This window comes from Heteronotia binoei, chromosome 9 (genome assembly GCF_032191835.1).
Source record: "Heteronotia binoei isolate CCM8104 ecotype False Entrance Well chromosome 9, APGP_CSIRO_Hbin_v1, whole genome shotgun sequence".
Classification (NCBI taxonomy): domain Eukaryota; kingdom Metazoa; phylum Chordata; class Lepidosauria; order Squamata; family Gekkonidae; genus Heteronotia; species Heteronotia binoei.
Genome location: NC_083231.1, coordinates 8,278,231 through 8,298,283, shown reverse-complemented (window position 1 = coordinate 8,298,283; position 20,053 = coordinate 8,278,231). Strand labels below are relative to the sequence as shown.

The 20,053-nt window shown below is 45.8% G+C and overlaps 1 protein-coding gene and 1 non-coding gene across 3 annotated transcripts in view; both read left to right on the top strand.

Moving 5' to 3' along the window:
• TBC1D19 (TBC1 domain family member 19) overlaps nucleotides 1-17,276 on the top strand; it is a 152,411-nt gene extending 135,135 nt beyond the window's left edge. For both annotated transcript variants that reach the window (XM_060246200.1, XM_060246199.1), the window contains exons 18-21: nucleotides 1,549-1,640; nucleotides 4,040-4,155; nucleotides 7,565-7,635; nucleotides 15,376-17,276. In XM_060246200.1, coding sequence (XP_060102183.1) covers nucleotides 1,549-1,640; nucleotides 4,040-4,155; nucleotides 7,565-7,635; nucleotides 15,376-15,450 — 354 coding nt within the window. In that variant the 3' untranslated portion in view covers nucleotides 15,451-17,276. The remainder of the gene's footprint in view (nucleotides 1-1,548; nucleotides 1,641-4,039; nucleotides 4,156-7,564; nucleotides 7,636-15,375) is intronic.
• Nucleotides 17,277-18,437: 1,161 nt separating this feature from the next.
• Nucleotides 18,438-18,504, top strand: TRNAL-GAG (transfer RNA leucine (anticodon GAG)). Its single transcript has one exon. It is a non-coding gene; the product is annotated as a tRNA-Leu (tRNA).
• The last annotated feature ends 1,549 nt before the right edge of the window (nucleotides 18,505-20,053 follow it).

The following is a 20,053-nucleotide window of genomic DNA, read 5'->3' as shown; positions in this document are numbered from 1 at the left end:
TGGGTGGGGCTGAGAGGACTCTCACAGCAGCTGCCCTTTCAAGGACAACCTCTGCTAGAACTATGGCTGACCCAAGGCCATTCCAGCAGCTGCAAGTGAAGGAGTGGGGAATCAAACCCGGTTCTCCCAGATAAGAGTCCGCACACTTAACCACTACACCAAACTGGCTCTCGGGTAGAATGGGGGGGGGCATGCGATTGAGTGAGAAAAGGCTGCTGATCATAGAGTATTTTCTTGGGTACTGTGTCTTTCCCAGCTTTAGTTAACTCTTGAAAAATATTAAGGCTGGGGCATGCTCTTACTTATCAGCAACACTGTATAACAGTAAAAAATGTAGAATGGAGATCTAGTTTGAGAGCCAGTTTGGTGTAGTGGTTAAATGTGCGGACTCTTATCTGGGAGAACTGGGTTTGATTCTCCACTCCTCCATTTGCAGCTGCTGGAATGGCCTTGGGTCAGCCATAGCTCTTGCAGGAGTTGTCCTTTAAAGGACAGCTGCTGCAAGAGCTCTCTCAGTCCCACTCACCTCACAGGGTGTCTATGGGGGGGGGGGGGAAGATAAAGGAGATTGTGAGCCACTTGGAGATTCAGAGTATAGGGCAGGATATAAATCCAATATCTTCTTCTAGAACTTCAGAAAAACACTGACATTTTTCTTGATTTATATAATGCAGAGGTCCCTAATGTAGTGTTTGTGGAGACCACGACACCTGCTGACAGTAGTGTGGAAAACCAGGCTGTTCTGCAAAAATTAGTCATTACTGACAGTCTGGGTCTGACAGGCATCAGAGAGTCATAGAAAGGGGTCTTGATCCAGGAGCAACAGTATTCATCTGGGAATCTGGTTGCTGTGAAGTCCCCAACAGTTCAAGGATCAATGACAGTCCATTTCAAGAATAGCTGTTTATTGATGCATGACAGGTCAGAGCAAGATGGTCCTTGCGGAAACTGGCTTTGGCGGGCAAAGGCCCTCTACTTATAGTTCAGGATTAAACCATTACACATTCAAATCTAAGGTGCGAAGCGATCAATCCCTCCCTCAATAGTTCTTTCCCAGGCCGCTTGCAGGTGCGAACATAATCAGACAGAGACGACCTTGGCCATCCCTGAGACCAGGCAGAAGGAATGCTTCATTCTTTACACAGAGATAGGAACGGCACAAAGCAGAGACAATGGAAAGTGATAGTACTCCCAGGCTCATGACAAGAGCCTCTCTTGACAATTGCTTCCTCTTGCGGTTGCATTTTGTTGCACGTAGTGACCATGGTCCTCTGCTTTGATATTAAAAATGGAGTGGGTTTGTGTCTTTCTTATGGATTACTCCTCTTAAAGGTAATTGAAAGGTATAGAATCTACTAATGGTGCTGCAGTGTGAATTGATTTGTCCCTACCCTACTTTTGATTCCGATTCCAGTACTTTGGTCAGTTGTATGTGCATATTTTAAATTGCATGATCTACCATGTCCTCCGCGCTCTGTTATTAAAGCTTAGGAATGAGGAGAGTGCTTTCTGAAACACTTCTGTTTTGTTCTTTTGTTTTGAAACAAGGGTATTGTATCATTATGCTTGCTGTTTGAGACTCTTCTCCAAACGCATCTACCACAGCTGTTTTATCATCTACGAGAAATTGGGGCACAACCGTAAGTTCTTCCTCCCCCCTGAATTTGAATGCTGACTTAAAGTTTGAAAAGTAGATCCACTAAGCTATTGTAAGGTTCTGCCAGTTACTGACTCAACAAATCCAAGCTCATATGAATATGGTTGGGGTTTATTGAAATCAAATACAGGAGTTGACCTTCTGCTAGAAAAGCCTTTGCCAGGAATGGCTTACCAGGAAAAACGGTTACAGTTATAGAAAGCAAAATGTGCAGAGAGGTTGATCCTCAGAGGCGCAAGGCATCTTTCAAGTCAAGTTAGCCTTTATTGGCATTATATATATATATATCAGAGCAAATTGGTTAAAAGAGATAAAATGGAATGACAAGGCATCTTTCATGTTTCCTCACTTCCAGGGCTGCAGCTAAATTCCCAGGCCAAACAGCCCCATTACTATAAGCAAGCTCGCTACAACAATGATATCTGCATAACAAAGTCTCTGTCCTCCATCTTCCTTTTGCACTCACTCAGAATGCAAAATATACAGCTTCATGCAAGCAGTAGAAAAACAAAACTTAGCATACTTCAGGAGAAAAGAAACATGGCAGACTCAACCAGACAGCTATCAAGCTTAATGATCTCTTAGGCTTAGATTAGGTGGGGTAGCCATGTCGGTCTGAAGCAGCAGAACACAGTTTGAGTCCAATGGTATCTTTAAGACAAAGTTTTATTCAAAGTATAAGCTTCCGTGTGCACGTGCACTTCTTAAGATGCAATGAAATGGAAATTGTTGTCATTATTGTTAACCATTCAGTCGTGTTCGAGTCTTGGTAATTCCATGGACCAGCACGTTTTCCGATTTAGTACTGTTTCTTTGAATTGTTCCATGCTCAGGCTGGTGTCGACTTTAGTGTCTAACTACTGTGGCAGCCTGGTTTCCTTTGAAATGGAAGTTACCGTTCCAAATTACATTGCATTCTACTATTCATTAATTGCTATATACAATTCTAATCTACTATTCCAAATTTGGGGGGGGGGGAGAATTGGGAACAGTCTGGGGGCAGGGGAGATATTCTACAGAGTCAATTGCCCCACCTCAGAGGAGGTTGTAAAGTTGCCTTCACACTTGAGGGGAGATGGATGGAGCATAATGGCATGGTCTCAGTTAATTACTCTCAGCATTCCACATCTGCTCTTCAACCTCCTGTGTTGATATGTTTATGCTTTCCCGTGTAAAATTCAAACAAATGGTAGGCATATAAATTAAGCTTGTTATTCTGGCTTGGCTTTGAATCTGTTAAACATCTTCATTATGTTGTATGCTGATTTACTGCCCACCCTCTGCCCATATGTATGGACTAGTAACTTCCATTTCATTGTATATGCAGTATGTTCACAGGAAAGCTTATAGCTTAAATAAAACTTTGCTGGTCTTAAAGGTGCCACTGGGGTCGAACTTTGTGCTTCAGTCTCTTAGAGATTTTCAAAGAAATGGACTAGAATGGAGAACAGAAGAGAAGCCATGTTGGATCAGGCCAATGGCCCCTCCAGTCCAACACTCTGTGTCACACAATGGCCAAAAAAAACAACAACCCCAAATGCCATCAGGAGGTTCACAACTGGGGCTAGAAGCCTTTCCTTTTTGCCCCCCCCCCAAGTATACAGAGCATCACTGCCCCACACAATTCCAATCATATGCTGTGGCTAATAGCCACTGATGGACCTCTGCTCCATATTTTAATCCAAACCCCTCTTGAAGCTGGCTATGCTTGTAGCCGCCTTCACCTCCTGCGGCAGTGAATTCCATGTGTTAATCATCCTTTGGGTGAAGAAGTACTGGTACTTCCTTTTATCCATTCTAACCCAACTGCTCAGCAATTTCATTGAATGCCCACAAGTTCTTGTATTGTGAGAAAGGGAGAAAAGTACTTATTTCTTTACTTTCTCCATCCCATGCATGATCTTGTAAACCTCTATCATGTCACCCCACATTCGACGTTTCTCCAAGATAACGAGCCGCAAGCGTTTTAACCTTTCTTCATAGGGAAAGTGTTTCAAAGAAAGTTGCCCTTTTCTGGACTTTTTCCAATGCTATAATATCCTTTTTGAGGTGCGGTGACCAAAATTGTACACAGTATTCCAAAAGAGGCCGCACCATCGATTTATACAGGGGCATTATGATACTGGCTGATTTGTTTTCATTTCCCTTCCTAATAATTCCCAGCATGGCATTGGCCTTTTTTATTGCAATCGCACACTGTCTTGACATTTTCAGTGAGTTCTCTACCACGACCCCAGGAAATTTGTATTGCATGCATAAGGACATAGGAAGCCCCTTAAAACCACCTGTGAATAGAATCAGCACCTGAGAGTTGTCTACGGAAACAAATACCTCAAAAGTACAGGCCCTGTAATAAGCTTTGACTGTATCTTTTCCACTTAGCCTACGAATATCGTTCAAATGGATGGTTCGCGCCTTCTCCGGTTACTTAGCTACGGATCAGCTCCTGCTTTTGTGGGACAGGATTTTGGGATACAGCTCTCTGGAAATTCTTGCAGGTAATGGGGAAAAAATAATGTTTCTTAATGATGCTGACATGCTCCTTAATAAGTATTACATATATATTTGGTTCCTTTGTGTAGGGTTTTCCAGTCCTCTCAGCAGTGTTCCTCTTGCCGCCTCTCTCCTTTCATCCTTCCACAATAATATGTACTTTTATCTAGCAGAAGAGAGAGAGCAGAAATGCAGCAGAAGGGTGCAGTAACTTCCTTGTCTCTGCTTTTTGAAGAAACCAGACGTTGATAAGGAGGGTGTGTGTTGGCAGTAGCGGCAACAGTACTGGGAAGTGCAAGGTAACATCCCCACGAGTAGGCATGTGCACACCAAAATCCTTGAGCCAAAAATACACCCCAAAATGCCTTTTCAGGTCTTCCTGTGTATTTGCAGAATGAAAAAAAATGGAATTGCAGAACTTTCTGGAATTACAACAATGATGACATTCAGGTGGAATAGGGGATCTTTCCTGCAGTCTGGAGCAGGTTTTTTATTTATTTATTTATTACTTTCAATTTATATCCCGCCCTCTCCGCAAGTGGACTCAGGGCGGCTCACAACATCATAAAATACAATCAGTCCAATAAAACATATAAAACTATAATTTACATATATCAACTTTAAAACCATTCTATGGCGCTGTTTCAGTACAATATAGGCGGTATTGAATTCTCGACTGTGATCACCAGCATTCTGTAAGATCTCCGATGGCAGCCCTTTTTCAATCAAACAGCAAAAGCCTGCTTAAACAATTTGGTCTTACAGGCCCTGCGGAACGCAGACAGATCCCGCAGGGCCCTTATGGCTTCTGGGAGGGTGTTCCAAAGTTCTGGTGCTGCCACCGAAAAAGCCCTGGATCTCGTCATACACAGCCTGGCTTCTTTTGGGCCAGGGACGGACAACAGATTTTTTGTTCCTGATCGCAGTGCTCTCTGGGGGATATATGGGGAAAGGCGGTCCCGTAGATAGACAGGTCCCTGACCATAAAGGGCTTTAAAGGTTAATACCAACACCTTGAAGCGATCTCGGAGCACAACAGGCAACCAGTGCAGCTCCCTCAGCACCAGCTGAATGTGCTCTGTTTTTAAGGCATCTAGGACCAGATTTTCAGGCAACCAAATCTTGGCTCTCTCCTGTTAAAAGCCAAAAACAAACTTATGCCACGTGTGGCCAGTTGAAGTGTGGCAGCAACTTCATAGGTCTTACTTATGCCAAGATAATAGGAGTGTGCTGTACAGATGCGCATACTCACTCACCCACTCTGCCCGATCGTCTGTCATTTCACCTAGTTCATCCTTTAAGTCTTGTGTCAAGTACTTCAATGATGACCTCTGTGACTAGAATGAGAGATAGTTTATTCACCATATGAAGACGTTACGAGTCAAGACTGCATTTTGATAGGACTGAGAACACAGGCACGGGAAAGCACATGTTGGTTGATCCAGACCGTTATAGATTTGAGCCAAAACCGCCTTTTTCTACCGGTAAAATAATGCCCCTTCCCTCTCCCTTAGTTCAGTTCCAGTTGGAGCCAGCTGCAGCCAAAAGCACTAGTCTCTGAGAGCAGTTGACCTTGGTAGCAAGCACACTGCATACCTCAGGGTGAGAAAGGCTACTTGTAAGTTTCCCAGATATAGCATAGTTGATTAGTGTGCCAGCTGCTGTAGCTATTGCAATCCTGTAATATACAAGTTACAATACTGATCTGGATTCAACGTGGAAGTGCTTCGTGACAAGGAGACCCCTTGACCACATGGAGAACGGTGCAGGCCAGCCTGTGTTTTGCACCGTCTCCTGTGTGACTGCATAGAGGAGCATTCCACGATCAGCAGTTACAATAATAATAAATAATAATACATTTTATTTATATCCCGCCCTCCCCGCCGAAGCAGGCTCAGGGCGGCTAACAGGACATGGTATATACCATGATATTATATAGAACGATTGTAAAATACAGTTAATAAATACATTTAAAAACAGTTACATAAAAATTTAAAACTACAATAAATTAAGGTGCTATTTTCAATAGATGTATTCCGGTGGCTAGATATCGCTTTCAGAGTTCCTTATAAGCCTGCAGAAAGAGGGTGGTTTTGCAAGCCCTGTGGAACTGATTAAAGTCCCGCAGGGCTCGCACTTCCTCCGGTAGTTGATTCCACCAGTGGGGGGCCATTATAGAGAAGGCCTGCTCCCTCGTTACTTTCAGTTTGGCCTTCTTTGGTCCAGGGATCCTTAAAAGACTTTGGGAGCTAGATCTTAGTGCTCTCTGGGGAACGTGTGGAGAGAGGCGGTCCCTAAGGTAGGCAGGTCCTCGGCCATATAGGGCTTTAAAGGTGATAACCAGCACCTTGTAGCGAACTCGGAATATAATTGGAAGCCAGTGCAGTTCCTTCAGCCCAGGCCACACGTGTTCCCACCGAGGTAGTCCCAGTAGCAGCCTGGCCGCCGCTTTCTGCACTAGCTGCAACTTCTGAGTTCGGCACAGGGGCAGCCCCATGTAGAGGGCATTACAGTAGTCTAGTCTCGAGGTGACCGTTACATGGATCACTTGCTAGGTCGCTACAGGTAAGTACTATCCTGTTTTCTTGTAGGCGCAATTGACTTGATTGTTGTCCTGGAAAATCTGGGTCAGGGGGTAAAAATCATAGCGATTGAGTCTATGCCTATAGACCGTGCCAGTGGTTACAAGCCAAGGTGTGGCCATCTGGCTGCCCTAGTGTGCCCAACACAATTGGGTCCAAGTGCCACATGCTGTTGTATCATGCAAGAGGAGGAAGCCTGAATGTGAACCAGCCATTAGATACTCAAGGCAGTGGGTTAGATCCAGCTGGCTTTTCTACTGGGGAAAAAGGAAGGTGGCATCCTCTTAGGATATCCTGAGAGAGGGGATAACCTGGAGAGGGGCCCTGGCTCAGTGGCAGAGCCTCTGCTTGGCACACAGAAGGTCCCAGGCTCAATCCCCAGCATCTCCAGTTAGAAGGACCAGGTAGCAGGTGATGTGAAAGATCTCAGGCTGAGACCGTGGAGAGCCGCTGCCAGTCTGAGTAGACGATACTTACCCTGATGGACCAAGGATCTGATTCAGTACGGCAGCTTCACGTTTTCATGTGCTCAGCCATGGAACTTGCATATTCAAAGCCATCTGGGATGGGAAACTGGGTGCAATGCGGAGAGGGATTGGGTGAAAACGCCGGCTGGATCCAACCCAATGGTCCTGTTTTGTTTATAGAATAACATTCTTGCGCTGTTTGTTTTCAAAATGAAATTGTTGTGAGTTGACTAAGCCGGACCCGCAACTGCATCTTTCGCAAACAAAATTATTTGCTGAATTCAGCTTTGGGCTGGCTCAGACCAAAATATCTCCGGCGACTAATTAGTAGGCCGCCAGTCTAAATGTTGTGCATTCCCTTTCAGTCCTGGCAGCTGCCGTGTTTGCTTTCCGAGCAGTGAATCTGATGGAGGTGACATCACTGGCTGCAGCTGAAGTAAGGATAGGTTTCACCGGGCAAAAATGAAAATAGCTCTTGACGGGATGCCAGTCGCAGTAACTCGAGCTCCCCGGGCACATGGCATGCAATCCAAAGCTCTCAGCTGAAATTCTTACCTCGGCTAAAAATTCAGAGGAAGTTATGAAAATGCAGGGATTAAGCTGGTGGCGTTCCTGTAATGAGGGCAAGGAAGAAATTCTAAGTGGGTTATTAACACGGTGGCCTATTGTTTCCGCTCTGCTTGGGACTTCCATCTTTCATCGCACGTTTTACCGTTTATATCATCGTAGGGGTTGCCGGGTCCAATTCCTGAAATATCCAGGGACTTTGGGGGTGGAGCCAGGAGACACTGTGGTGGAGCCAGGAGCAAGGGTGTGACAAGCATAATTGAACTCCAAAGGGCATTCTGGCCATCACATTTCATAGAATCATAGAGTTGGAAGGGACCTCCAGGATCATCTAGTCCAACCCCCTGCACAATGCAGGAAACTCATAAACGCCTCCCCCTAAATTCACAGGATCTTCGTGGCTGTCAGATGGCCATCTAACCTCTGTTTCAAAACCTTCAAGGAAGGAGAGCCCACCACTTCCCGAGGAAGCCTGTTCCACTGAGGAACCGCTTTAACGGTCAGGAAGTTCTTCCTAATGTTGAGCCGGAAACTCTTTTGATTTAATTTTAACCCATTGGTTCTGGTCCTACTTTCCGGGGCCACAGAAAACAATTCTACCCCATCCTCTAGATGACAGCCCTTCAAGTCCTTGGAGATGGTGATCCTATCCCCTCTCAGCCGCCTCCTCTCCAGGCTAAGGCACCTTTCAAATGCTTTCTCTCCACTGGAAATAATGAAGGGTAGGGGCACCTTTTGGGGCTCATAGAAATGGACCCCCAGTCGAATATTTTTGGAACTTGGAGGGTCTTTTGAGGAGAGGCATAGGATGCAATGCTGCAAATTTGGTACCTCTACCTCAAACAACAGCCCCCCCCCCCCAAGCCTCCAATACCCATGGATCAATTCTCCATTATCCCCTATGGCAGGGGTGGCCAACGGTAGCTCTCCAGATATTTTTTTGCCCGCAACTCCCATCAGCCCCAGCCAGCATGGCCAATGGCTGGGGCTGATGGGAGTTGTAGGCAAAAAACATCTGGAGAGCTACTGTTGGCCACCCCTGCCCTATGTGAATCAGTCTCCATAGGGAATAATGGAGTGCCCAGCTCTCCTTCCCCCGCCCGCTTTCTGATGACCCTGAAGCAGGTGGGGAGGACCTCCAAACTGGGGGATCCTCTGCTCACGCAAACTCAGCCTAGAGGGAACACTGGTCTCCAGCTGATTACCAGTTGGACTGCTGGAATATTAACTGCTGTATGGTATAGATCCCGGGCGGTTCATGCTTGCATCTTCTTGCACAGGTTCCTGGGAGTTGTAGTTTCTTGCCTTCCTCCTGGTGCTGGTAAAAAAAAAATGGATTTTAAAATTTTTGTTAACTGTAAGAATATTAAAAGGATGCTGTGTGTGCAGACCACCCCCCCCCCCCGGCTGACATCTAAAGTGAAAACACTCTTGCTGAGGGGGGATAAATCCTCCTATGATGGCTGGCTGCGTCTGGGAAAGAAACTTGAGCTATTTCTCCTGTCACTCGGGAATTCTCTGGCTTGTTGCTCAGGTGCCTGCCTTATACGAAGGCTCATGACTCTTGGAGTCAAATCTTACAGTCAGTAGAACCAAACAGGCTGCAGAAGAGACAAGACAAAACCAGTGCTCCCTCTAAGCTGAGTTAGCGAGAGCTCGCTCACAGATTTTAGCCTCCAGCTCACACATTTTTGTCTTAGCTCAGGAAGGAGGACTCCAGAGCACACTCATTGATGCAGGAGCTCACAACTTGAATGCCAGTAGCTCCCAAAGTAGAATTTTTGCTCACAAGACTCTGCAGCTTAGAGAGAACATTGCATATGACCAGTGTTCCCTCTAGGCTGAGTTAGTGTGAGCCTCCATTGTTGTCTTAGCTCAGGAAGGATGACCCGAGAGCACACTAATTGATGCAGGAGCTCGCAGCTTTCATGCCAGGAGCTCCCAAAGTAGAACTTTTGCTCACAAGACTCCACAGCTTGGAGGGAACATTGGACAAAACATCAGAGCTGTCTGGCTCATTGTTCAAGTTCAGGCAGTGAACTGTAAGGATGGAGTGAACCGATCTCAGCAGGAAGACCAGAATGCCAAGTGGAAGGAGACTTTTAAAAAGACGGGGCTGTCAAGGAAGTCTCTACTTCTGTGCTCCTTGATGCCACAGCCGAAGATAAAAATCTCATCTTATGCCTCGTCATCTTTGTCTGGCCTGCCTTAATCAGATTTGCTCTCTTTCCCTTCCGTGTTTTATGAGGGGCCTTGTTGGGTCAGGCCAGAGACACAACCCTTACTAATTTGTATTTAACCATTTTGACATTGATCCATTTTTTGCTCTTGTCTGGCATCGAATTGCTCAGTGTCCCTCCTTGGACCCACTCTTTCTGCTCACGGAAGTTTCTTTCTGCCAAGAAATTTCATTGGCAGAGCCTGATTTACCCTAACGATAGGCGGAGCAACACAATCAGAGCTCCTTCGGTGGGGCGAAGTCACCCGATAACTTTGGTGTGGATGACTCCTTTCCACCGAAGAAGAGAAGAAACCTTTGAGTGAGTCCAGTGTTTCATTTTCCAACTTTTCTTCCACCCTCATTGAAAGATAGTTCATCTGAATGGCTGCCAAAGGGCTGAGAAGCTTTAAGGTGCTACAGGATGACCTCACCAGGTTTTAACTCTTCCTTTACCATATTCTCAGTTTAGCTTTAATTGCAGGGTGAAAGTCATTTGTATTACTTACCAGTGCTTTCTCTCCCGGGCTCAAAGCAGAAGTTACTGCTTTGACCACTTACTTACCTGTAGAATATGATGATATTGGATTTATATTCCATCCTACATTCTGAATCTCAGAGTCTCAGAGCGGCTTACAATCTCTTTTTCCTTTCCCCCACACCACAACGGACACCCTGTGAGGTGGGTGGGGCTGAGAGGGCTCTCGCAGCAGCTGCCCTTTCAAGGACAACTCCTCCAAGAGCTATGGCTGACCCAAGACCATTCCAGCAGCTGCAAGTGGAGGAGTGGGGAATCAAACCCAGTTCTCCCAGATAAGAGTCCGCGCACTTAACCACAACACCAGACTGGCTCCTTAGAAGAAGATAAAATATATTGGATTTATATCCCGCCCTATACTCTGAATCTCAGAGTGGCCTACAATCTCCTTTCCCTTCCTCCCCCACAACAGACACCCTGTGAGGTGGGTGGGACTGAGAGGGCTCTCACAGAAGCTGCCCTTTCAAGGACTGCTTTGAGATAGCTATGGCTGACCCAAGGCCATTCCAGCAGCTGCAAGTGGAGAAGTGGGGAATCAAACCCAGTTCTCCCAGATAAGAGTCCGCACACTTAACCACAACACCAGACTGGCTCCTTAGAAGAAGATAAAATATATTGGATTTATATCCCGCCCTATACTCTGAATCTCAGAGTGGCCTACAATCTCCTTTCCCTTCCTCCCCCACAACAGACACCCTGTGAGGTGGGTGGGGCTGAGAGGGCTCTCACAGCAGCTGCCCTTTCAAGGACAACCTCTGCCAGAGCTCTGGCTGACCCAAGGCCATTCCAGCAGGTGCAAGTGAAGGAGTGGGGAATCAAACCCAGTTCTCCCAGATAAGAGTCCGCACACTTCACCACTACACCAGACTGGCTTTCTGTACAAGCCTGTTCTTTCATGCTTGGCTTTAATTAGTTTCCTTCTTCTCCCCCAAATGTTTAAATCGCCAAGTCCCGAAACCTTTTGTTGGCTCTGTAACTGGAGGTGCAGTGCTTTCAGATAAGTGGATGACTTGTTTTACAGTCTTTCTCTGGTGTAATATTTGAAATGAAAGTTCTCTGTGAACCGCCTTTATTACAATAAATACGTTTCATAGTTTCATTTAGAAAATCAGAGAACTGTTGTAAAATAGTGACAAATCGTAATGCAGAGCTTGAACAAGCTTTAATATTAACCAAATAGTCAGTCTTGTTCCTCGCATCATCTCTCTCATCACTTGTTCTTCCTTTCACTCTTCGTATTTGCCCGAATCAATGCAATCCTTACTAATATGTATTTAACGCTTTTGACATTGATCCATTTCCTGACTGTGTCTGGCATTGAAATGATGATATTGTGCCCTTTTGAATCGTTAATTAGTAATTTGTCCCATATTTTCAAAATCCATCGATGGCCACTTGGTCTTGGAGGATATTTGTTTTAAAAATGTGAGCTATGACTTTCAAGATCTTGATTGTCACTCTAAACCAGGGGTCCCCAACCCCCGGGCCGTGGACCGGTACCGGTCTGTGGCCTGTTAGCAACTGGGCCGCGAGTTGTATAATTATTTCATTATGTATTACAATGTAGTAATAGTAATAAGAAGAAGAATAAGACATTGGATTTATATCCTGCCCTCCACTCCAAATTTCAGAGTCTCAGAGCGGCTCACAATCTCCTTTACCGTCCTCTCCCACAACAGACACCCTGTGAGGTGGGTGGGGTTCAGAGAGCTCTGATGGAAGCTGTCCTTTCAAGGACAACTCTGCGAGAGCTATGACTGACCCAAGGCCATTCCAGCAGCTGCAAGTGGAGGAGTGGGAAATCAAACCCAGTTCTTTCAGATAAGAGTCTGCATGCTTAACTACCACACCAAACTAATAGAAATAAAGTGCACAATTGTATCATCCTGAAACCATCACATACACACATGCCTGGACCGTGGAAAAATTGTCTTCCACAAAACCGGTCCCTGGTGCCACAAAGGTTAGGGACTGCTGCTCTAAACCACCAAGGAATGCCAGGGTCATAACATGGGGGCAGGCCATGGCAAACCACCCCTGAACATCTCTCACCTGTAAACCGGGCGGGGTCACCATAAAGTCAGTACGGCCAAAATAAAAAAAATGCACAGCTTGGATTTTTTGCTGTTGTTGTGATACCAAATACCCCAAGCAGCTCTCCGTGTACCTAAAATGCTTTGGTTAAATTTGCAAAATGTGAACACTTAAAAATTGTTGCGCATTTCAACATGAAAGGCAACATTTACCCTAGCAGCTCCTGACAAAAAATAATCCAAAAAACTGCTGGAAAAGGGTGATTGACACCTGGAATTCACTGCCATAGGAGGTGGCGGCGGCTACAAGCATAGCCAGCTTCAAGAGGGGATTGGATCAACATATTGGAGCAGAGGTCCATCAGTGGCTATTAGCCACAGCGTATTGTTGGAACTCTCTGTCTGGAGCAAGTGATGCTCTGTATTCTTGGTGCTTGGGAGGGGCAACAGTATGAGGACTTCTAGTGTCCTGGCCCCATTGATGGACCTCCTGCTGGCACCTGGGGTTTTTTGGCCACTGTGTGACACAGAGTGTTGGACTAGATGGGCCATTGGCCTGATCCAACATGGCTTCTCTTATGTTCTTATGTGACACAGAGTGTTGGACTGGAGGACCATTGGTCTGATCCAACATGGCTTCTCTTATGTTCTTATGTGACAAAGTGGTGGACTGGATGGGCCATTGGCCTGATCCAAATGGCTTCTCTTATGTTCTTATGTGACACAGAGTGTTGGACTGGATGGGCCGTTGGCCTGATCCAACATGGCTTCTCTTATGTTCTTATGTGACACAGAGTGTTGGACTGGATGGGCCATTGGCCTGATTCAACATGGCTTCTCTTATGTTCTTATGTGACACAGAGTGTTGGACTGAATGGGCCATTGGCCTGACCCAACATGGCTTCTCTTATGTTCTCATGTGACACAGAGTGTTGGACTGGATGGGCCATTGGCCTGATTCAACATGGCTTCTCTTATGTTCTTATGGAGCAGAGATTCATCAGTGACTATTAGCCACAGCGTATTGTTGGAACTCTCTATCTGGGGTAGTGATGCTCTGTATTCTTGGTGCTTGGGAGGGGCAACAGTATGAGGACTTCTAGTGTCCTCCTTCTGGCCCTACTGATGGACCTCCTGATGGGTTTTTTGGCCTCTGTGTGACACAGAGTGTTGGACTGGATGGGCCATTGGTCTGATCTAACATGGCTTCTCTTAAAAGAAGCATTATTTGGTCCTCTGAAAAAAGTCCTGCCATAAAGATCTGGCACCTTTCCAGGAGGAGGGAATTCCATAGTCCAGGGGCAGCTGCTACAAAGGCCTTTTAGCAGTTGTGATTGACCTGACCTCATATGTTGGTGACTCCTGCAAAATGACCTCATTCCTGGGTCTGCCTCAGAGGTACATACGGGAAGCCTCTCCCTGAGATAACCCTCCAACCAGGCTATATATAGGTTTTAAAGATTAACACCAGTGGAGCCATCAGATGGAACAGTAAACTCACGTTTCCTTGGCCCATATCTACGTTTATCCTTAATTTTCGTGTCTCTTCTCTACTGTATCCTTCCCTGGCCCCAAGTGTAACAAGAGGCACTGTGGCTCAATGACAGGGCAAGGGCTCGGCATGCAGAAGGCCCCAGGTCCAATCCCCACCATCTCCAGTGGTTGTGAAAGACCTGTACTTGAGGCCCCGGAGAAAGCAATTGCCAGTCTGAGTTGACAATACTAACCAGCGCCAGTGTCGGCAGTGGGCAGGGCGGGGCACACGCTGATGCCCATCCCTGCTGTGAAACAATTGTGGATTTCAAGGACAACCTCTGCCACAGCTATGGCTGACCCAAGGCCATTCCAGCAGGTGCAAGTGGAGGAGTGGGGAATCAAACCCAGTTCTCCCAGATAAGAGTCTGCACACTTAACCACTACACCAAACTGGGTCTTCCTGGGGTGGTTGAAGAAGAAAAGGTAGAATCAAAGAGGAGGGACCAAATAAAAGGGATGTGGTTAAAGGTGAAGGGGCTGTATCAAAGGGGAAAGGGGGCCCAGTTGTACCCTGTCTCCCAGGGCCCTCGCAAACCTGGAACCGGCCCTTATACTGACCTTGGGGGACCAAGAACCTGATTCAGTGTAAGGCAGCTTCGTGTATTCCGTGACATGCTCAAGACCGCTAAATATAACCCCTGTTGCCCAGACATGGATATTTTCAGTCTGGACAAAATGCTCTTCAAAATGTTTTGGTCAGTGATTTGTGTTTCACTTTTTAGAGAAGGAGCTAGTGCCAATGTTTCCTCTTCTGCTAAACACTGTTCTCTTAAAAAGACTGTCCAAACTCACTAATTAAATTGTATTTTGAAATGGGTTTGTTTTTTTTAAAAAAAAATGATATTATAGTAAAAATGCTATTCTCTGAGGGTGAGTCAGGGTAAGCGACCGTTCAAACTCACTGGTGTATCTTGCAGGCCCTGTCCAAGACAAACAGGATAAGAATTCATAATGCAAATTATTTTTAGACCCAAGCTGAAATGTTAGGCCGCCCCCCCTGCACCCGTGATACCACATCGATTTGGTTGAGGTCTAAATCCTACATAAAAGAGGGAATGTGTTTGATCCTGGTATGTACAGGGCCTCTGTACTCACTGAAGAGAAGTGTGGAACATTTTTACCAAAAGAGAAACCCTGCAAACACTGTTCTCTTAAAAGGGAGGGGGGGATATTCGGCAGTTAACTTTGCAAAAAATAAATAAATAAAACTTATCTGGGGAAGACTTTATTTCTCAAACGGTATGATAACAAGGCTTTCCCCCCCCTTTCCCTGTTGAATTCCAGGCTGTCCTCGCTGATCTTTCAACTCTGAAAGTCATGCCTCTTCTTCAGATTTTTTTGTTTGCCTCCGGGACTTGATCCTTCTCGGAGTGGCCGGGCTGCATTGCTAGACCTTCGCCGGATGCTAATAATAAACTATGCAACGTCTCAATGAAATGGAATGAAAAGTAGATTGCCACGAATAAGGGTTTGTTTGTTTTTTTCGCCTGCGCTTCTTACCTGGGGGAAAAAACCCACACGTCGAATGCTTCTGAAAATCAAGCTACAAGGCTGCCTGTGGCTGAATTTCAGTCAGACTTCAGCACCCTGGATATAATGCCGCTCCAAACGCTGCCGACCCACCCAAATGCATCCCCTATCAAACGCCACAGGAAGGAAGGACTACTCATCTCTCTCTTTGAATGCTGCCCTTCAGCTGCTACGAAACCGGAAGGGAAGTATTTCCATAAATTATACAGCGCTTCCATCTGTCATCTTAAAAGTCCTGCAATACTTGGGGGGGGGGGGTGGTGGTGGTGGTGGTAAAAAGTATTTAAAATTTCAAAACCGAATTGCGCTTCCTGGGAGTCTGCCCATGGCAACACCTTATTCTTTTAATCTTTATCATTTTTTTTTGGTCTCATTTGTTCGCGATTGGAGACGTAACAATAGCCTTTTCTTTTTAGAACAGAAATCAGAAGCATTGTGAGAGGCGTGTGCGGCTCTGCTTTTCCTTCTGTCCTGCTGTTACCTCTCGTCTGACAGGATTTGCAAGTTTTTGAAGGTCTACATAAAAATAAACCTCTGCAAAACCTGTTTCCTCCCCCCCCCCCCCCGACCGACAGCAGGATAACAGCTGAGGGAGCCCTTGCGTGTCCCCCTTCAAGTCTGTGCAAGCAACCAATCTGTCCCCGCTCTCCGTCTCCTTACTCCCGGCTTTCCCGACCACTGTGATGCGTTGAAAAGCTTGATCTTTCCTGAAAACCGGCCTGGGCATGCAGCTTCCTTTAGAACCCTTTTTTTCTGTCCCGGAGCCAAAGCAGTTGCTTGTGAATGACGTCAGGAGCCTTTGCTTTCTCTCCCCTGACTCCGGGCTCCTCTTTAGCAGCTGAATGTGCTGCCTCTGCCTGTTTCGCAGCCCCCTGCTGATCTGCGAACTCGTGTCTTGACTGGGCTCATGTTCTGGTGTGACTGGAGTCCCGCTGCTCCTAGACAGATGATCTTGGGCTGATGCGTCACTGAGGGTTTCTTTTCCCTCCGGGTATTTCACTAAAGCCTCCCTAAAAGCCCAATTAATTACCGGATTATTCTCATTTAGCCCACGTACAGCTGTCGGCCAAGATTGGATGTCAAGGCATCCCTCAGTATAAAGCCATCTCGTTACCTTGTTACTTTTGTCCAGTCTGTGCCCCGGGGTCCATTTTGCCTTTGCAGTGCCCAGTGGCTTTCAGCCAGAACGGGACCCTTTTTTTTTTTCTGGTCAGTTGAAAGGGAGCTTGTGTGGCTGTCCCTGTGTTCTTGAGTGTTGAAACCTTTACAGCGTTGGAATCTTTCCAGCGAGTTGAGTGGCTTTTAATCCGACCCGTCAAATACTTCACGAGCGCACACACTATTTGGTCAGGGCTCGTGCCTGAAAGCTTTGTCAAGGCATCGGTTGTCCTCTGGATCCACACTGGACATGCCCATGAATCAAATGCTCGGTAGAAAGCAATTTCAGGTCCAGATTTTAGACATTTACTCCTGTGCATGTAAGATGGTGACAGCAGTTCTAAATACCGGTCCATTTTCTGAAAGGATGAGCTGGATAATTTAAAATGCTTTATTTATTGTATGAAATGCGGCCATTCTTATATTATGAAGTCGCATTGCCGCTGGAGCTCAATTCCCCCTTTTGTCACCCACAATAAAAATTGTCTTTTTCGTAATATGATCTGCCAGCTGCAGTATTTGGTTGTGTGTAAATTTTTGTAATGCCTGCATTTTTTGCTTTACTTTGAAAAAAAAAAACCTGTGCTGGTCTCAAGTAAGTTCTCTGCTCAGATAAACTACACCCTAGAGGGAGGTGTCACTCATATTTGGCCCCTAGGGCCTTGTCAGAAATTTGGCTGTGTTACTTGACAAAAGCAGAAGCTGAATCATCTGCCTAAATCATTGTCATCCTGTTTTCTCTATTGTCAGCCACTCACACCAATTTCTCACTAGCATTGCTCCAACCCCAGGCTTCTGCCCCCCCCCCCCCCAAAAAAAACAAGCAATTGATTTCCCACCAGTTGCTCCTCAGCAGGGTGTATTTTGATGTGGGGCTCCCTCCAGTTCCCCTCGCGGTTTCTTAATCCTTAAAAGACAACATCATAAACCTGCGAGGGGAACTGGAAGGAGCTGCACATCGAAATGCGCCAGGAGAGCGACTGGTGGGAAATCGATTGCTTGCCTCGGGGAACACAGAAGCCTGAAGGTGGAGAAACGCTAGTGAGAAATCGGTCATAGATTCAGGTGGGTGGTGTGCATGCACACAAAAGCTTATATGCAGAATTAGTCTTTGTTGGTCTAAAAGGTGCCACTGGACTCAAACTTTGTGCTGTTACACACAGTTTATTTATGTATTTGTTTGTTTGTTTTTGTTAATTTATATTCTGCCCTTTCCCGCAAGCGGGCTCAGGGCAGATAACAACAAAAGTGAAAACAATTAAAAACTACAGACCAAAACCGTAAAATACAATAAAACAAATAACACATATGTCACAGGAGGTGGTTTCCCTTGGGTGCATTCTATATATCAGTACAGCAGTTCACACATTTATGTATAGTCAGGGTTTTTGTCGTAGAAAAACCTCAGCAGGGACTCATTTGCATATTAGGCCACACCCTCTGATGTCACCATTGTTTCACGTGGGGCTTTTTTGTTGAAAAGGCCCAGCACCCCCTGATGCCAAGCCAGCCGGAACTGCGTTCCTGCTCAGAAAAGGCCCTGTGTATATCGCTTGGCTGGCCCTGCTTAGTTAGACCTGATGTCTCAGAGCTGAACTAGTGCCATTAAAAAAATAGATTGTATTGTAGGTGAACGGTGGGACGGTTTGGGGAGGGACGGTGGCTCAGTGGTAGAGCATCTGCTTGAGAAGCAGAAGGTCCCAGGTTCAATCCCTGGCATCTCCAAAAAAGGGTCCAGGCAAATAGGTGTGAAAAACCTCCGCTTGAGACCCTGGAGAGCCGCTGCCAGTCTGAGAAGACAATACTGACTTTGATGGACCAAGGGTCTGATTCAGTATAAGGCAGCTTCATATGTTCAAAAGATTCCTGTAGAGCCTCAGTCATACATACGAGCCTCTTTTATGTTGAAAATGGACGTGTGAACTACCCAAATGGGATATATACCAATAGCTATATATCTAATGCTGAATTTGCCCATAGAGTACCAATTTTTTAAAAAAAACCCATACACATGAGCCAGAATTGAAATCAGGAGGAGATATTTCTGCCACCTAGGAGGGTATTCTTAGGCTTATAGAAAAATCTTATTTTTAAAAAGAGTAAAAGAAAAAGTTTCAAAATGCAAAGATCTCACGAGATTATCTCATGAGAGTTCCGCACAAGATCTCAGCAACCATTTCAGATTGTCTGCGTAGCTCTGGTTATCCAGAATTCACTTTGCAGGTTCACTTTGACACCGAAGATGAGTTGGAGAAAAGGCAAGAAAGAAGATATGGATTCAAGAAAGAAACCTAGAGCAAAAGGGGACTGGAGGGAGACAAGGAAGAAGGAACAAGAGAGAACCCTCGAGGAAAGGAAGGATTGGAGGGAAAGTGGCAGGTGAACTGATACAGGTAAGTCAGAGGGAAGGAGAGAGGAAGTGGGCAAGTGAGAATAAGAGACTGGTATTGAAAAAGTGCGTGAAACGGCTCTAATCAGGCAATATATACCATTATCCTGTCCTATTTGGCAACATTCCTAAAGTATGCTAGAGCAGGGGTGGCCAAACTTGCTTAATATAAGAGCCACATAGAATAAATTTCAGATGTTTGAGAGCTGCAGGAAAGAAGCAAATAGATGGGGGAGGGAGAGATGGAAAGAACAACTTTAAATGCCTTCTCCAAGCTGCCTGCTGACTTGGATTGGAGAAGTGAGTTAAAGAGAGAAATGCCTTCTCCAAGCCGACCGACAGGATGATGGGGGCTTCGAGAGCCACACAATGTGTGTGAAAGAGCCACATGTGGCTTCCAAGTCACAGTTTGGCCACCCCTGTGTTAGAGGGAAACAATACACGTCTTGCGGAAAGGTGTATCTGGAGGAAAAGGCTCCGGACAAGCAAGTGTGCATTTTCACGGGCTGGAAAATAACACGTGTTGTCTTCACACAAAATGCAATTGTGTAGGACTGAGGGGCAGCATGTTCCCGCATTACGATTTGAGCACCAAACATGTACTTCAAGGTCACTGCACATGATCTGTCTCAGTCTAAATGGTCAGGGAAAGAATTTCAGAGAGTCACTCGCTACCGGTCAGAAGAGACCACAACGAATTAGATGAATTATCTGATCTGGCACAAATCAACTTTGTATGCTGTCACGTTGCATGCAGTCTTTTGTATGTATCAGATACTTCGTGGTGTGTTGTCTTTTAAGAAATGGATCTGAACCTACCTTGGGGTGCCACCAATGAGGGTCAAAAAGCCTGACTTGGCTATGATTTAGGACCGGTTGCCGGAA